Here is a 15,062-nt window from a genome sequence, read left to right as displayed (position 1 = left end):
ATGCAGGAATAGCCAAACACAGATTTGCAAGAGCCTTTTTCTGCAGGCAAACGATGTACAGTTAAGTCAAGTAGGTTTGGGGCAAATTTTGGGAGGTGGTGGGGTGGGGGTTTGGTCAGATGTGTACCGTAGACTCTTTATGTGATGTTTACTGCAGTACTGCCTAGGGGGCGCCACTGCTCTGCTGAGATGTCTGTGTGGCTAACCTACTAAAAAGGTTGGCCCCTCCTACATCCAATGACTTGTTTTGTGCAATTTTCTTTTGGACGCTTTTTTTGTTTTTTTTTTAATGTGCACAAACACATCTAAGAAGTGGCAATTTTCAAAACAAAAAGATAAGATGTTTTTCTGTTTTGAAAATGGTCATGTTCACTACTGGTTTTTATGGACATGTTCTGCTAAACGTCCGAAATCATTTTGCTCTATTCTACATCAAGCGTAAAAACAGCACTTTAGCTTTCAGGTGACAGATTAGGTTTCCAGACAAATATTAATTTGCTTTAGTAAGTATACTGTGTGTAGGTGCTAATATTTTATCTAATATAATAAAACGCTAGGCCGCGCATGCGCACTTCCATCGCGTGGGTCCGTTTTCCGTGCGGCTGTCGGCCAGTGCCTGAAGTCCTCTCTCCTCCCCCCAGGCGGATGTCGGATGCGGCGGCTGTCGGTCCGTGCTGGTTTTTGCTCTGCCCTGCTCCTTGCCTGAAGTCCTCTCTCCTCCCCCTGCCGTATTGCATTTTTTAGTTGAAAGACGCAGCGGTGGCTCCTCTCACGATCCCCGCCTGCGTCGGACTTCCGCCGCAGGTGCGGATCATGAGAGGAGCCACCGCCGCGTCTTTCAACTACAAAAAAAACAAAACGACAAGGCGTGTGACCAAACCGAAGCTCAAGACCGTGGGAAAGGAAGAGGGGGCCGACAAATAAGAGGACTCCTGCCAAACGGAGCAGCCAGATCGCAGCAGGCCAGAATGTGGGGGAGGGGCCGAACGGAGCAGGCAAGATCGCGGTAAGAGAAGGGAAGGGGTGGGGGAAATGCTGCAACTACGCTGAATGTGTTTCATTGGGGATTTTGGAGGGTGCATCAGAAGAATGAGAGGTGAGCAGAGAAAGCATAATATTCATCATATGGATGGGAGAGGTAGCAGAAAAAGGTGAAAGTATTCTACTGGTGTGTTTTGGGAGGGGGAGGAGATCAAGCGTGACTGTGTGCCATGGGATACCTGGGAACAGGAGGAGAAAGAATAAGAAGCGGGAGTGTATGTCTGGGGGGGGGAAGGAAGAATTAGAGGTCAGGGTATGTCTACAAGGAAAGAAAGAATGAGCGGTTTGAGTACTGCATGCTGGAGAAGATTTTGTGACAGACAGAATTAGAGTTCTTGCTGGGTTTGTAGAGAGAACTGGGAGGCTGGAGCCTGAGGAGGAAAAAGGAAGGAGAGAATTTCAGGCCTTATAGAAAACTTTTGTGCAAAAATACTACAAATCATGCAGAATTTGTAGAATTCTCCAGGGAGTAAACAAAATAACAATAGTATGTGATACCATATTTGGGTAGTTTAATTTTGCATTGGCAATGTTGTTTACCTCTCCTGCCAATTTAACTTTGTTGTTCTTACCATTGAAGTTGTTTAGTTTATTAGGGAGAGGGACAGAAAGACAGACAGAAAAAGGGAGCCAAGGAGAGAGAGAGAGACAGCGGGAGAGAGAGACAGAAAGAAAGAAAGACAGACAGACATATATTCTAGCACCCGTTAATGTAACGGGCTTACAGACTAGTACATGAATAATTCTGTTACTTCAGTTGTGTCTTCAATCATATCATGTATTCAGATTGTCTACCTAAGTTTGATTTAGGACTTCACATATCATAGTACAATACAACTTATATTATTTTTTGTGTATGTTTTCAGTATATTTTTTTAGTACATTTTTGTATGGACCTTCAGACCATCATCAGGGTAGGAACCTCTGACTATAGAACTCTTCGTTGGTCCAGCCTTTATTATATTTTATTGATTTTTATCTAATTCTTTTAACTTAATTTTTTACTAAATTTTTAAAAGCCATCAGACTGTCACTTAGCTTTAGCTTATAGTGATATCGCCCGGTCTTCACCTCTCCCGACATGCATGTTTCACAGAAGGAAACTTTCTTCAGGGTCGAGGGAACTACAATAAGCACAGATCATATTGCCAGGCTAGCGGTCCCTGACTGTCCAGATAAATCCACATTCTCCTACAAATGCACCAGGAACATTGGAGAATTGGTTAAAACTAAAAATACATGGGTGTCCAATAGGGGTACTCATACCAGTTGCGGCAGATGCCAGTGGTGTCACTTAACTATGCCCGGCCATTATTGGGAACATCCAGCCACGGGGATCAGATACTATAGTCAGATCTCGACTACGTGTGACTCGACGGGGGTTATATATTTGATCCAATGCCCCTGTAATAAAATCTATATTGGACGCACGATACGTTCCATTAAGGTATGGTTAAACGAGCACAAATCTCGAATATGCACTGAACGTGACACAGCCCCCTTGGTGCGCCATTGGCAACTGATGGGTCATCAGTGGATTGACATCAAATGGAGGATCATTGATTCTGTGACAGTAGGGTGGGAGAGAGGTAATTTTCATAAAGCATTGGCTTATAAGGAACAGAAATGGATATTTAAGCTGAAGTCCCTTGTCCCAGCAGGACTTAATGAAGAAATCGAATGGCTGTCTATTTTATGAATACCATGCTTCTGGTTATTTTCTGACAGCTGAGTCCCGCACAGATGTTTGATGATGTCATACATCCGGCACGTTTGACCAGCGGTGTCATCTTACGTTTTGCGATGTGCGTGAGGCCAGCTGTATTTAACGTCATCATTTACAAACTGCGGTCATGTTACATCGTTGAATTAGCTCCTACATTCAGTAAGCACAGTTTTCTTTTTAAGCCCTTAGTTTCTTTTTAAGCTCTTTTCAGCTCTGTAGGTTTGGTGTGTGGGAAAAGAGGCCGTTTGGTTGTGTGAGGTTGTTACTTTGATTATGAGAGATTAAGGCAGTTGTTATTTTATTGTAGTTCCCTCGATCCTGAAGAAAGTTTCCTTCTGTGAAACATGCATGTCGGGAGAGGTGAAGACCGGGCGGTATCACTATAAGCTAAAGCTAAGTGACAGTCTGATGGCTTTTAAAAATTTAGTAAAAAATTAAGTTAAAAAAATTAGATAAAAATCAATAAAATATAATAAAGGCTGGACCGACGAAGAGTTCTATAGTCAGAGGTTCCTACCCTGATGATGGTCTGAAGGTCCATACAAAAATATACTAAAAAAATATACTGAAAACATAAACAAAAAATAATATAAGTTGTATTGTACTAAATCCTAAATCAAACTTAGGTAGACAATCTGAATACATGATAGTATTTTATACATGACACATGTAAGAGGGGTGTAAAATGGACACCTAGATTATAGAATGTCCCTGTACAGTGCATGTTTTCATTTGAATTTATTATGCTCATTTGAGGATTGATGGCATATTGAAGAGTTATAGCATTGCTTTTAGAGTTATGTGCTTTCTCAGGGGCCCTTTTACCAAACAGCAGTAAAACAGTAGTTCCTACTTGACAGATCGGACCTACACTTGTTTCTCATTCTGGTTCTTTCTCCAGTTCTCATCGGCTCTTGTCTGGTGTTTCACAGGGGTCTGTACTTGGGCCCGTATACTTTAATATTTTTCTTGCTCCTCTAACTTTACTGCTACAGGCACTTGGCTTTACCTTTTTTTTATTATTTATCATTTTATTAAACAAATTATCAAGAATAACTTCTTATACAGTGTATGGTCAAGACAACCAACTAATACACAACGAGGAAACTAAAATTATAACATGAAAATAATTCTTCTGCTTAATCAATTTTAAAGTCCCATATAGAGGATCCAAGATGGTAATCTGAGTGAAAGTAAAAAAATAAGTGTATCAATTTTACTAATAAAGCGGCTAGCTGAAAGTGGTTCACGGGTCAATTATCTAACTTAAGTTGTTACTATCTCTCCTTCAAGACATTTCATGGAGAGAAACCCCGTTAACTGTACATAATTAGAAGATTTATACTTTACTATGCATTTACATGGGTATCGTAAAAAGAATATAGCACCTATCACAGTAACCCCAGGTTTAAGAAGCAAGAACTGTTTTCTGCGCTGGCTTTACCTTTTTATCTATGCTGATGATATACAGGTATTGCATCCTTTTCATTCCAATAATCCTAACAACTAATCTTTGATTTCCAAAAAATTAGATAAAGTTTTTGACTGGCTAACCATGAATAGACTAAAAATCAATTCCCAGAAAATCTCTACTATGATCTTTTCTCCAATTAAACGTGCGTTGAATCTTCCTAGTCTTAGTTTGAAGGGAAGTCCGTTGTCATATTCATCATCTATCAAAATCCTAGGTGTCACCTTGGATACCACCTTGTCGTTTTACTCATACATCTCCAGTGTAGTTTCTTCTTCCTTCCTATGGTTTTGGCAGCTTCGTTCAATAGGTCTCTATTAAGTCACAACTCCTTACGAATCCTACATTCACTGGTTATTTCTAGACTTGACTATTGCAATTCATTATTACTCAGACTTCCTCAGTACCAATTACGTTGACTCCAGCTTGTACAAAATACTGCACTTAGGCTTCTTTATCATCATTCAAAATTTGATCAACTCAAATCTGAACATACAAGTTTGCGATCTGAAAAATCTCTTAAGTCATTTAAGTCTCTATTGAAAACTTATTATTTCAAAATGGTGTTTGAATCTTGTTCCTAACAGTCGGACACTGTGCTACTTTTTCTCGTTATTTGTGATCTGGAAATCAATATCTTAGCTTATTAATTCTTTCTTTAGTTCTTCTTCCTTTCTGCATTTTAACCTACCCTCCTCTTGTTCTTATCTTGTTTGTTTGTTTTTCCTTATGATATTGTAAATCTTTCCTGCCCTTGCTTGCCTACTTGTATTCAGTTTAGATAATTTGTCTATGTCTATTTCACTTGTTTGTTTTTATCAATTTTATTTATTGCCCATTGCTTTTAGTTTTTTGTAAATTGTTTTGATTTGACTTTTTTTGTGGGTTTTTTAAAATTCTTTATTGATTTTTAATCAAAAACAGTGTCATACAAATGAAAGAACAGTAGATATTACACATATTACACTATTATCTATACGGCAACATAAATATCATTCAATAATTTCATTTTCCTGCTTATAATAATATCCTAATATATCCTAATGTATAATACAAATGAAGAATAAAGTTACCCAAATATCACTATCAATATTTATTCCCCTCCATCCACCCCCCTTCCCAACCCCCCCCATCCCCGTCATCATCCTACATATTACCTCACAATGCAGTATACATTTTTGATGTATCAACTTACTAAAGCAAATTAATATTTCTCTAGAAACATAGATGCTGGCATTGTTGTAATTGGTATAGGGACTTTGGATCATCTGTTGTATTTTTGTTCGTTTATATTAATATATTGGAAGTCAATTTGGGCACAAATAAATTTAGTTCTAGAATCAAATGAGGCTATAATTTGAGGAACAATTTTACATGTGAAACCAACTCTAGACAAATATAAGAGTTGTCTATTTATGATCCTAACAGGTATAGCCATTCAATTGATTACAAGTAATTGGAAAAACCATGATAGAATTAATTATACATTTTGGTGGGTGAATGTCTGTACTACATACCATTACGAATGAATTAATGCAGAATTCAAGGGTTTTAATGAGGTATTTAATAAAATTTGGAGCCCATTGACTAAATTTGTAAAAACATAATAATGTATTTTCATATCTCTTCTTTTCTTTGACTTTTTTTTGTTAAAAATGCTAGTATATCAAATAAAATAACTGTAACATGGCTTTAGCGCACCATTATGGGGATCATTCTCACACACTAAGGCATTTTGACTGCTTGTGAAGATCAAGGGAAAAGTGGATAGTGCAAAGTACAGGCAGATCCTAGAAGAAAACTTGTTCAAGTCTGCCATAGACCTGGGAATGGGGAGAGATTCCTCTTTCCGCAGGACAATGATCCTGAGCACAAAGCAAAAGCAACAATGGAGTGGTTCAGTCAGAAGAAGGTGAATGCACTTAAATGAGCCAGTTAAAGTCTGGGCCTGAATCTTCTAGAAAATCTATGGAAAGACTTGAAAGGGCAGCCCATAGACAATCTTTGCCAATTTGAGAGAGTTTGAGTATTCTGCCAAGAAGAAAGAGCAGAAACTGCACCATACCAATGTGCAAAGGTGGTTGACATTTACCCCTGGATTCTATACAGGTCGCCCAAACTTGGACACGGTGCCTGTTTGCACACATAAACCAGTCAATTGGGTGCTAACAACTAATTATTGATGTTAATTGGAGTTGATTGTTACTAATTTGGATTTGCATTCACATTTGCCTACATGCTATTTTATATTGCTTTGCGCTCAAAGGCCCTGATTCTGCAAAGTGCATCCCGATTTTAGGCAGCTGTAGGCATCCTACAGCTGTCTAATCAGCCAATTGGGATGCACGTTTTTAAAAAAAAATGCTCTCCAGGCAGGCCGCCTATATTGAAGGCGCCTCCGGGAGCCTAGGGAGGCCCGCAAGACCGCCTAAGCTCGCCCAAGGGCCTTAGGCGAACCTAGATGGCCCTACGCGTCTCCCTAGTAGAGGAAGAGATGCTTACAATGTAGGCCAGCAAAATGCTGACCTATATTGTAAGTAGACGCGGCCGCTATACTTATCGAGGCAAGGGATCTCCCTGCTGCAATAAGTATAGCGGCCGTAGCCACCTGTGCGATTGCCGGCAGGAGGGTGCCCAACCCCTCTGCCAGAAGATGCCCCCCCAACACTACCAATTGCTGGCAGGAGGGTGCCCAACCCCTCCTGCCAGAACTCCGCCCCCCCCCTCTTAGGCACCTGAGCCAATCAGGCCGTAGGCTTAGTGGGGATGGGCGGACCCACTATGCCTAAAGCCTGATTGGTCCATGCTTCTAGAGCCTGGGCCAGTCAGGCCTTAGGCTTCGCGAGATGGGCTGGGAAGGGGTGGGCCCGCCTCATTTTGACGATGCAGGCCTGCCGGCTGGACAGTAGCAAGACCTGGCCAACAATTAGAGGTTAGTTTGAGGGGGAGGTTAGTTGGGGGGAGGTTAGGGGTGGTCATCGGTGGGTGTTAGTACGGGGGAGGGGTGTTAGCGCGAGGGGGTCCAGAGGGGGTGCGTCCTCCTGCAAGAGGGATTGGGCACCCTCCTGCCAGCAATCGGTAGTGGGGGGGGGCATCTTCCGGCAGAAGGGATTGGGCACCCTCCTGCCGGCGATCGGGAGTGTTGGGGGGGGCATCTTCCAGCAGGAGTGGTTGGGCACTCTCCTGCTGGCAATTGGACAGGCGGCCGCTATACTTATCGCGGCAGGGAGATCCCTTGCCGCAATAAGTGTAGCAGCCGCGTCTACTCTAACCCGATTCTGTAACTGGCGTCTGTAACATGGATGCCGATTACAGAATCGGGGCTAGTGTAGGCCCCTCCTGGACATCCTATACAGAATCCGGGCCAAAATGTCTTGCATGCAACCCAAAAGGGTGAGTGGCCAAGGGAAGGCCATAGGTATATTAGAGGCATTACAAATAGTTTTGCACAGTTATGGAATACTGAGGCTATGTGCCCAACTTGAGCGCTGGGATTTCCATGAAGTTTCATCTGGAATCTACTCTAATTGCTCTTCTACAGAGGGCACTCAGCCAAGAATGCCATTTGTAGAATAATGCTTAGTGTGCTTCCCTAGTGCCAAAATTTAAACACCATTTACTGAATCTGGCCCTTAGGGGCAATTCTATAAAAGGGCCCCTCCATTTAGGTGCCCCAATATTTTTTAGGAACAGCTGTTGTATAAACAGCTTATGGGAACCCAGTTCTGTTTAAAAACTAGTGTAAAGGCTTGCTTTTGGATCGGTATGAATCTTTGAGGGTGTCGGCTCGGGGACATCGGATGCTGATCCGGAAGGCTGCTGTTATAGGAAAGAAAATCATACTTATTGTCTGGATGTAAGCGACCACACTGCTTACTGGGTTTGGAGGAATTGCTTTCATAACTTGATGCTCTTGGAGCAGCGCCATGCTCGCTTATCCTTCAAGCGGAAAAAAGTTTTTCTGCAGACCTGGGACTCCTATATTCAATCGCTTTCCCCTAGGGCCAGAAGTCTGGTCTTAAACTCCTTTTAGCTGATAATACCGTGAGCTCTCGGCTGCTTCTCCGGGATGGATGGCATGCTGTTTGGCTGAGTGTGGATGGTTGGTATGGATGGATAGGTGAATGTGGTTTGTTAGTTGGGTAGGGTGGGGATCTGTGGGGGATGGTTGGGGCGAGGTTGTCCTGGTTGGTGCTTGCTGGGCGTCATAAGAACACAGCTTGCTCAGCAGTCTCTCTGTTTTGTTTCTCTGCTAGTTTGGGAGGTATGGGTAGGGGTTTGAGGGGGGGGCTTCTGGGATGGGGGGGTGTTGGCACTTGGGAGGGGGTGGGGGTTGGGACTGGGGTTTATTCAGAAAAATTGGTTGTACTTTTGATGTTTTCGACCTTGTACTAATGTTTTGTATTGTGTACTTGCTGGTTGTACATCAATAAAACATGATTTACACTAAATACTAGCATAAAATCACATTGGCACCTAAAGTTAGGCACAGCCATTCAGATCAGGTCAGTGGCTGTTTTGAATGGGGGTGATATGCTACCGTCACATGTGTGCCCCCTTGCAGTTACACACCAAGGCCCAGATTTTGCATTGTGCGACTCAAGTTGCATACGCAAATCTATATTAACATGCTAATCTTTGCTGATAATTGCCAATTTATGCTAATTAGAAGTTATGTGCGCAACTTTCTAAGTGCATTCTATAAAGTGGTTTGTGTAAATTCTAGTGGAGGAGGGGAAGAGCATGGGCTCATCGTGGGTATTCCTAAAAGTTAGGTTTACTCTTATAGAATATACCCGATTTGCGCACAACTTAGGCACAGGTATTTAGGGTATGCCTAAATGCTAGTCATGCATATGGGCATTAAATGTGATTCTATATATGGCACGTGCCTTTTATAGAATTGTGCTAAGTCCCGTTCTAGTCAATACCAAATTTTAGGCGCTAGATATAGAGTTTTGGGGGTAAAGCACTTAAGTGCTTTGATATAGAAGAGTGCATAGAAACACTTTTCTGTGCAGTTATACACACCCAGTTACAGAACTGCATTTCATACTTAAATGATTCTTGCTGTAAAAGGGTGCTTCCACCAGGTAATAAGCCAAAGATTGTAAAGACTTATGTAACCAAGACTTTCTGGTTTCCAGCTCTAAAATACTTTCTGAATATCTGTAGCATTGGTCCTTCATTTAGAAAATATAGATTAGGTTGTGTAAGACAGTGAAAATCTTATTTTAATGTATTTAAAACTGTATTTTTTAGAAGCAGAATGTGAAGTAGAGTAGTTTAGACACGGACACACAGTTTCAGTTACCGATGTTGTTCCTGGAAAACTGGAGTCTTAATAGGTTCTGGCACCCTTTATTGAATCAACGTGAACATATACAAAAGGTGTTGTACATAAGCCTCTTCTTCAGGTAGACATATTAGCTGTGGATTTGCAGTTTGTGTTTCAAACATACCCAAAGATGTCTCTTATTTTTGACAAATAACATTACTGATAATTTGAATTCGGGACACATCAGATGCTTTCTCTTTTTTGATGATGATACGGCCTTTGTTGAGTTACCATTATAGTCTCATTCTAAGGCAGCATCACTTCAGGTGCTTCACTTTGTGTGTGCTTTTTTCCCTATTTGTTTCAGACTAAGTTACGTGAATCATGCTGAAGATTTGGCTTCCAAACTACTTCAGTGTTTCCCAAAGAACAGATTATCAGCTCAAGCTGCCCTGAATCATGATTATTTCAGTGACCTTCCTCCTCGGCTATGGGAACTAACTGATAGTGAGTATAAGCAAGCACCAACAGCAAAATACAATTCATTCTTGTAATATTTCCTCCCCTCTAAGGTATCCAAATCTAAGATAAAATAGGTTGCTTAGTTTGGAAGACTAAGTAGGTGACTATTTTATAAAGATACATAGGCATCGTTCCTTAAGTGGTCGCTCTTGCTCGCATTGAAGTGCATACTTCTTAAGTGGCTAGATACAGATGATCCCGCCATTTCACTGTGGAGGATTTAAATGATTGCCCTGTTGATGTGGGAGCGTCAAGAGATTATAGACTTTTCTTCTCCACATGGTGTACTGTTTCAGGCGACCTGGGAATCGTTTTGGTCCACCATGACTCCATATACCCAGAGTCGTATCTTGAACTGTTGATGTTTATCCTTATTTTAGAGGCTGTTGTTTGCTTACCTGATTTGGACTCTGACAGAGGACCAAGCTGGGGGGTTTTGGGTTTGTTCATTACTGTACTGATTTCTTCTTGTAAACTGAGCTTTCGTTGTGTGAAGTGTTTTCTATGTCTTTGCTTTATTTGACTCAATAAAAATTATTGAACATAAAGATACATAAGGGCTCATTTTGAAAAAATAAAAAATGTCCAAAAAGTTATATAAAGGGGCAGATGGATGATTTTCATTGCAAACCTTCCAAATTGCAATTTTCAAAACCCATTTTGTAGACAGATTTGTATGCTGTTCGTCTGCGGCGCATCTAAATCTCAATGCGGCATGCTGGAGGCATGTTTTGAGCAGAAGTAGGGCGGGCTTATCATTTGGAGGTTTTTCTGCAGAAATGAAATTTTGTAGAGTACATCCAGGGCAAAGTGCCAAAAATGTGCTCAATATGCCTAAATTGAGCAGAAGACCACTGGAGAGATAAAGACATGACCTCACCTTACTCCCCTAGTGGTAACCGATCCCCTCCCACTCCCCAAAGATATGAATGAAACAGTACATACCTGCCTATATGACAGCTTCAGATGTTATAGCCAGTCCTATTGGAGCAGAATGCAGATTCCTGGAGTAGCCCAGTGGTTGGTGTAGTGAACTATAGAGATGGGGACTCAAGTCCATATCCCACTCTAACTACTACACTTATGTTAGAATATGTGAGCCTTTCAGACCTCACCCTAATCACACTGTACCTACATATAAGTGATACGTGCAGGCATATTGGTGTGGTGTACAGTTGCATCCAGTAGGCTTTGGGTATGTTTTGAAGGGCTCACCATAAAATATAAGGGTGTTATGGTGAGATGTGTGCCTGGGCCTTTTTATATGAAGTTCACTGAAGTGCTCCCTAGAGTGCCCCTTTGCTCTGCTGGGATGTCAATATGGCCAGTATACTAAAAATGTTGGCCCCTCTTACATCCCAATGGCTTATTTTGTTCCTAAATATATAAGCCACCTGCAAGCTTAAAAGCTATTGAAGTGGTGTAAGAACATAAGAATAGCCTTACTGGGTCAGACCAATGGTCCATCAAGCCCAGTAGCCCGTTCTCATGGTGGCCAATCCAGGTCACTAGTACCTGACCAAAACCCAAGATGTAGCAATATTCCATGCTACCGATACAGGGCAAGTAGTGGCTTCCCCCCTGTCTTTCTCAATAACAGACTATGGACTTTTCCTCCAGGAACTTGTCCAAACCTTTCTTAAAACCAGCTAGGCTATCCGATCTTACCATATCCTCTGGCAACGCGTTCCAGAGTCTAACTATTCTCTGAGTGAAAAAAAATTTTCCTCCAATTGGTTTTAAAAGTATTTCCCTGTAACTTCATCGAGTGTCCCCTAGTCTTTCTAATTTTTGACGGAGTAAAAAATTGATCCACTTTTACCCGTTCTACTCTACTCAGGATTTTGTAGACTTCAATCATATCTCCCCTCAGCCATCTCTTTTCCAAGCTGAAGAGCCTTAAGCATTTTAGTCTTTCCTCATACGAGAGGAGTTCCATCCCCTTTACCATCTTGGTCGCTCTTCTTTGAACCTTTTCTAGCGCCACTATTTCTTGAGATAAGAGACCAGAATTGAACGCAATATTTCAGATGAGGTCGCACCATGGAGCAATACAGGGGCATTATAACATTCTTAGTCTTGTTAGCCATCCCTCTTTTTAATAATTCCTAGCATCCTATTTGCTTTGTTGGCCACCGCCACACATTGGGCAGAAGATTTCATCGTATTGTCTACAATGACACCCAGATCCTTTTCTTGGGTGCTAATCCCCAAGGTGGACCCTAGCATCTGGTAACTGTGATTCAGGTTATTCTTCCCAATGTGCATCACTTTGTATTTGTCCACATTAAATTTCATCTGCCATTTGGACGCCCAGTCTTCCAATTTGCTAAGGTCTGCCTGTAATTTTTCACAATCTGCATGTGGTTTAACAACTTTGAACAGTTTAGTGTCATCTGCAAATTTAATCACCTCACTCGTTGTTCCAATTTCCAGATCATTTATAAATAAGTTAAATAGCGCTGGTTCCAGTACAGATCCCCTGCGGCACTCCACTGTTTACTCCCTCCATTGAGAAAAATGACCATTTAACCCTGCCCTCTGTTTTCTATCCAATAACAAATTCCTAATCCACAACTGAACTTTGCTACCTATCCCATGACACTTTAATTTTCTCAGGAGTACAATGCATTTTTCTATTTCTAGGTCTGTTAATTTAAAATACTTCACAAACCACTAGGCTATCCTCTATTTTGCAGGGATATCTGTGTGACTACTCTTCTAAGAATACTTCCAGACTGACATCCTTGTTCTTGCTTTTTTGTCATTCATATGTTGGACTTTCCAGTTTGAAAAATGGTAGTTCATGCTGGACGTCAACACAATGAACAGGAAAACAGCTCCTTCCCATTTAAATCATCAGTCTAGGGCTAACTGGGGGGGTTTCAGTGGCACTTAACTAAATAGTGGTGCTGAAAACACCCAGTTAGTATTCAAGCCAAAACTGACTATTTTGGGAGCTTTTGGGGGCTAGAGTCAGGACTTTACTAGTTACAATCTACTTATTTTTGTAGTTATTCATAGCTCTTTAAGTGCTGACTATCACATTTAACTGGCTATGTTGTATCTGGCTCCTTATACCTGATAAATTAGTGCTGAAGCCTGATATAGCCTAGCATTGAATTTCTGAGTTTAACTTTGCGGTGATCAGCAAAACACTGATACTGGTGCAAAGAGTATAGGAGTCTTGACTACAGGTAATATCCCCCTGCTCACGAGTTGTGTTGCAGAAGGATAAAATTTATATTCTTCAACTCTGCCTCCTTCACCAGTGGCTGTAGTGCCCCCTTCAGTTTTTTTCTTCTGCAGGCGAGTTGAGAAGGTGTTGTTCTGATCTGCTCTGATCATTCTTTCTTATTTTTTGGGTTTTTACCATATACAGGCTTCACAGTGCTTTAGAACTGGTGTCCCGAACCACCAGGCCGCAGACCAGTACCAGGCCACACAAAAATTTTTATTTTATTTATATTAAAGGCAGTCTCTGGGTTCTGGCTGGCTTCCTCCTCCCAAGTTCTCTATGTCCCACTCTTGTCTTCATTTTAGAAGGCAATTAAAAACTTACCTTTACGTTCATAGGTAATTAGTCCTATCATACTTGTTCATTTCAATGTATTTTATATTAATCTTTTGTGAACTGCATTGAACTATCTGGTTATGTGATCTAGAAATTGGTTTATTGTATTTTATTATATTGTACATAGGATAATTGACTGTACCAAAGTAATTATGTACCAGGGCTAGCTTGCTACACACACTTTAACTAAATCAGTCCTTATATTTTGTCTAACTGTATAATCAACTTGCCTTGAATTTAGCCTTCCATTTATTTATCCCAACAGACTCTATACGACTCATCTTGTCCCCCTCTAATAACTGCATTTGGCCCCTCAGCTATAGGATAACTTGTATTATAGAAAAAGCATTAGTGTCATATCTATGTTACTGAATGTTGTGCATATTAGTTGTTTTATAAGTATTATGCTGACATTGTATTATATCTCTCTTATTTGAATTTCAGTGCTGTTATAAGTATATTTTTGAAACGTTCATGATAGTCCTATTATTAAGTTTCAATCTGCTGATTTTGAGTTTACCTCACTCGTATTTGTTTATATTTGGTATTTCTACTAATATTATGCTGTTAACAAAATTGTAATTGTTTTGTGTTGAATTGTACTTGCTATACATGTACATTGCCTTGGGTGAATCTCTTCATAAAGGTGGTTAATAAATCCCAATAAATAAGTCACCCATCTTATATATTATTCTGATAACAAGTGCACCTAACTGCCACTGCTCCCCAGTCCTCAACATCTTGACCAGTGAACCAAGAGAACTGAAAAACCCCCAAAAAGTTTTCTGTGTTTCCTAATAAGGCATTCAAACATCATCTTTTGCTAAACATGTGGTGGAAAACGATGCAATAACTCATTCCAGCTTTCTGATATGCAGTGCTGTTTTTTGTTCCACAAAAATTTAAAGGGATTACAACCCTTATTTTATGCTGGTGATATCTCAAACCCTGGGCGATTTCCACTAGCCTGAAGTTTGATAGTCTGTGAAGTCTGAACTCCGTAGTAGCATTCTTCTCTTAATACGGGCTTATTACCTAGTTGCCACTTGGTTTATTGGTCAGTGGTTAAACCCAGCACTATCAGCAAACGTAAATACCTAGGAATTATCACCGGGCAGCAGACTGCCAGCAGAGAAAGGCTTGTCCCAACCATTAATAAGTACAATGTATGCAGAATACCAGAGGGGAATAAAAATCACAAAATAATACCTCCGGGTGGCATTTTTAATATGAGAATTTAATTTGTAATTTCACAGATTAAGAACTTTGACTGCTTTAATCCTTTTATCAGCTCACAGCAGGTTGTTTGCAGAAGCATAACCGTACAGCTATAATCATTGGCAGAGTCGAGTCTGTGCATAACGCTTAAACATCAGGCATAGTCAACCCTTTTGAAGGGGGGGGGGAATAAAGATGAAAAATCATTATGTTTTGAAAGAAAGTTTTGCTA

The 15,062-nt window shown here is 40.7% G+C and overlaps 1 protein-coding gene across 7 annotated transcripts in view; it reads left to right on the top strand.

The window, feature by feature from the left end:
- Window positions 1-15,062, top strand: part of CDK14 (cyclin dependent kinase 14) — an 895,761-nt gene that overhangs the window by 675,054 nt on the left and 205,645 nt on the right. For all 7 annotated transcript variants that reach the window (XM_033931181.1, XM_033931186.1, XM_033931187.1 and 4 more), the window contains one exon: window positions 9,884-10,023. In XM_033931181.1, the coding sequence (XP_033787072.1) occupies window positions 9,884-10,023 (140 nt within the window). The remainder of the gene's footprint in view (window positions 1-9,883; window positions 10,024-15,062) is intronic.

Source organism: Geotrypetes seraphini, chromosome 2 (genome assembly GCF_902459505.1).
Source record: "Geotrypetes seraphini chromosome 2, aGeoSer1.1, whole genome shotgun sequence".
Lineage (NCBI taxonomy): Eukaryota > Metazoa > Chordata > Amphibia > Gymnophiona > Dermophiidae > Geotrypetes > Geotrypetes seraphini.
Note: the sequence above shows the minus strand (reverse complement) of the source record. Positions and strands in the feature narration are given on the sequence as shown.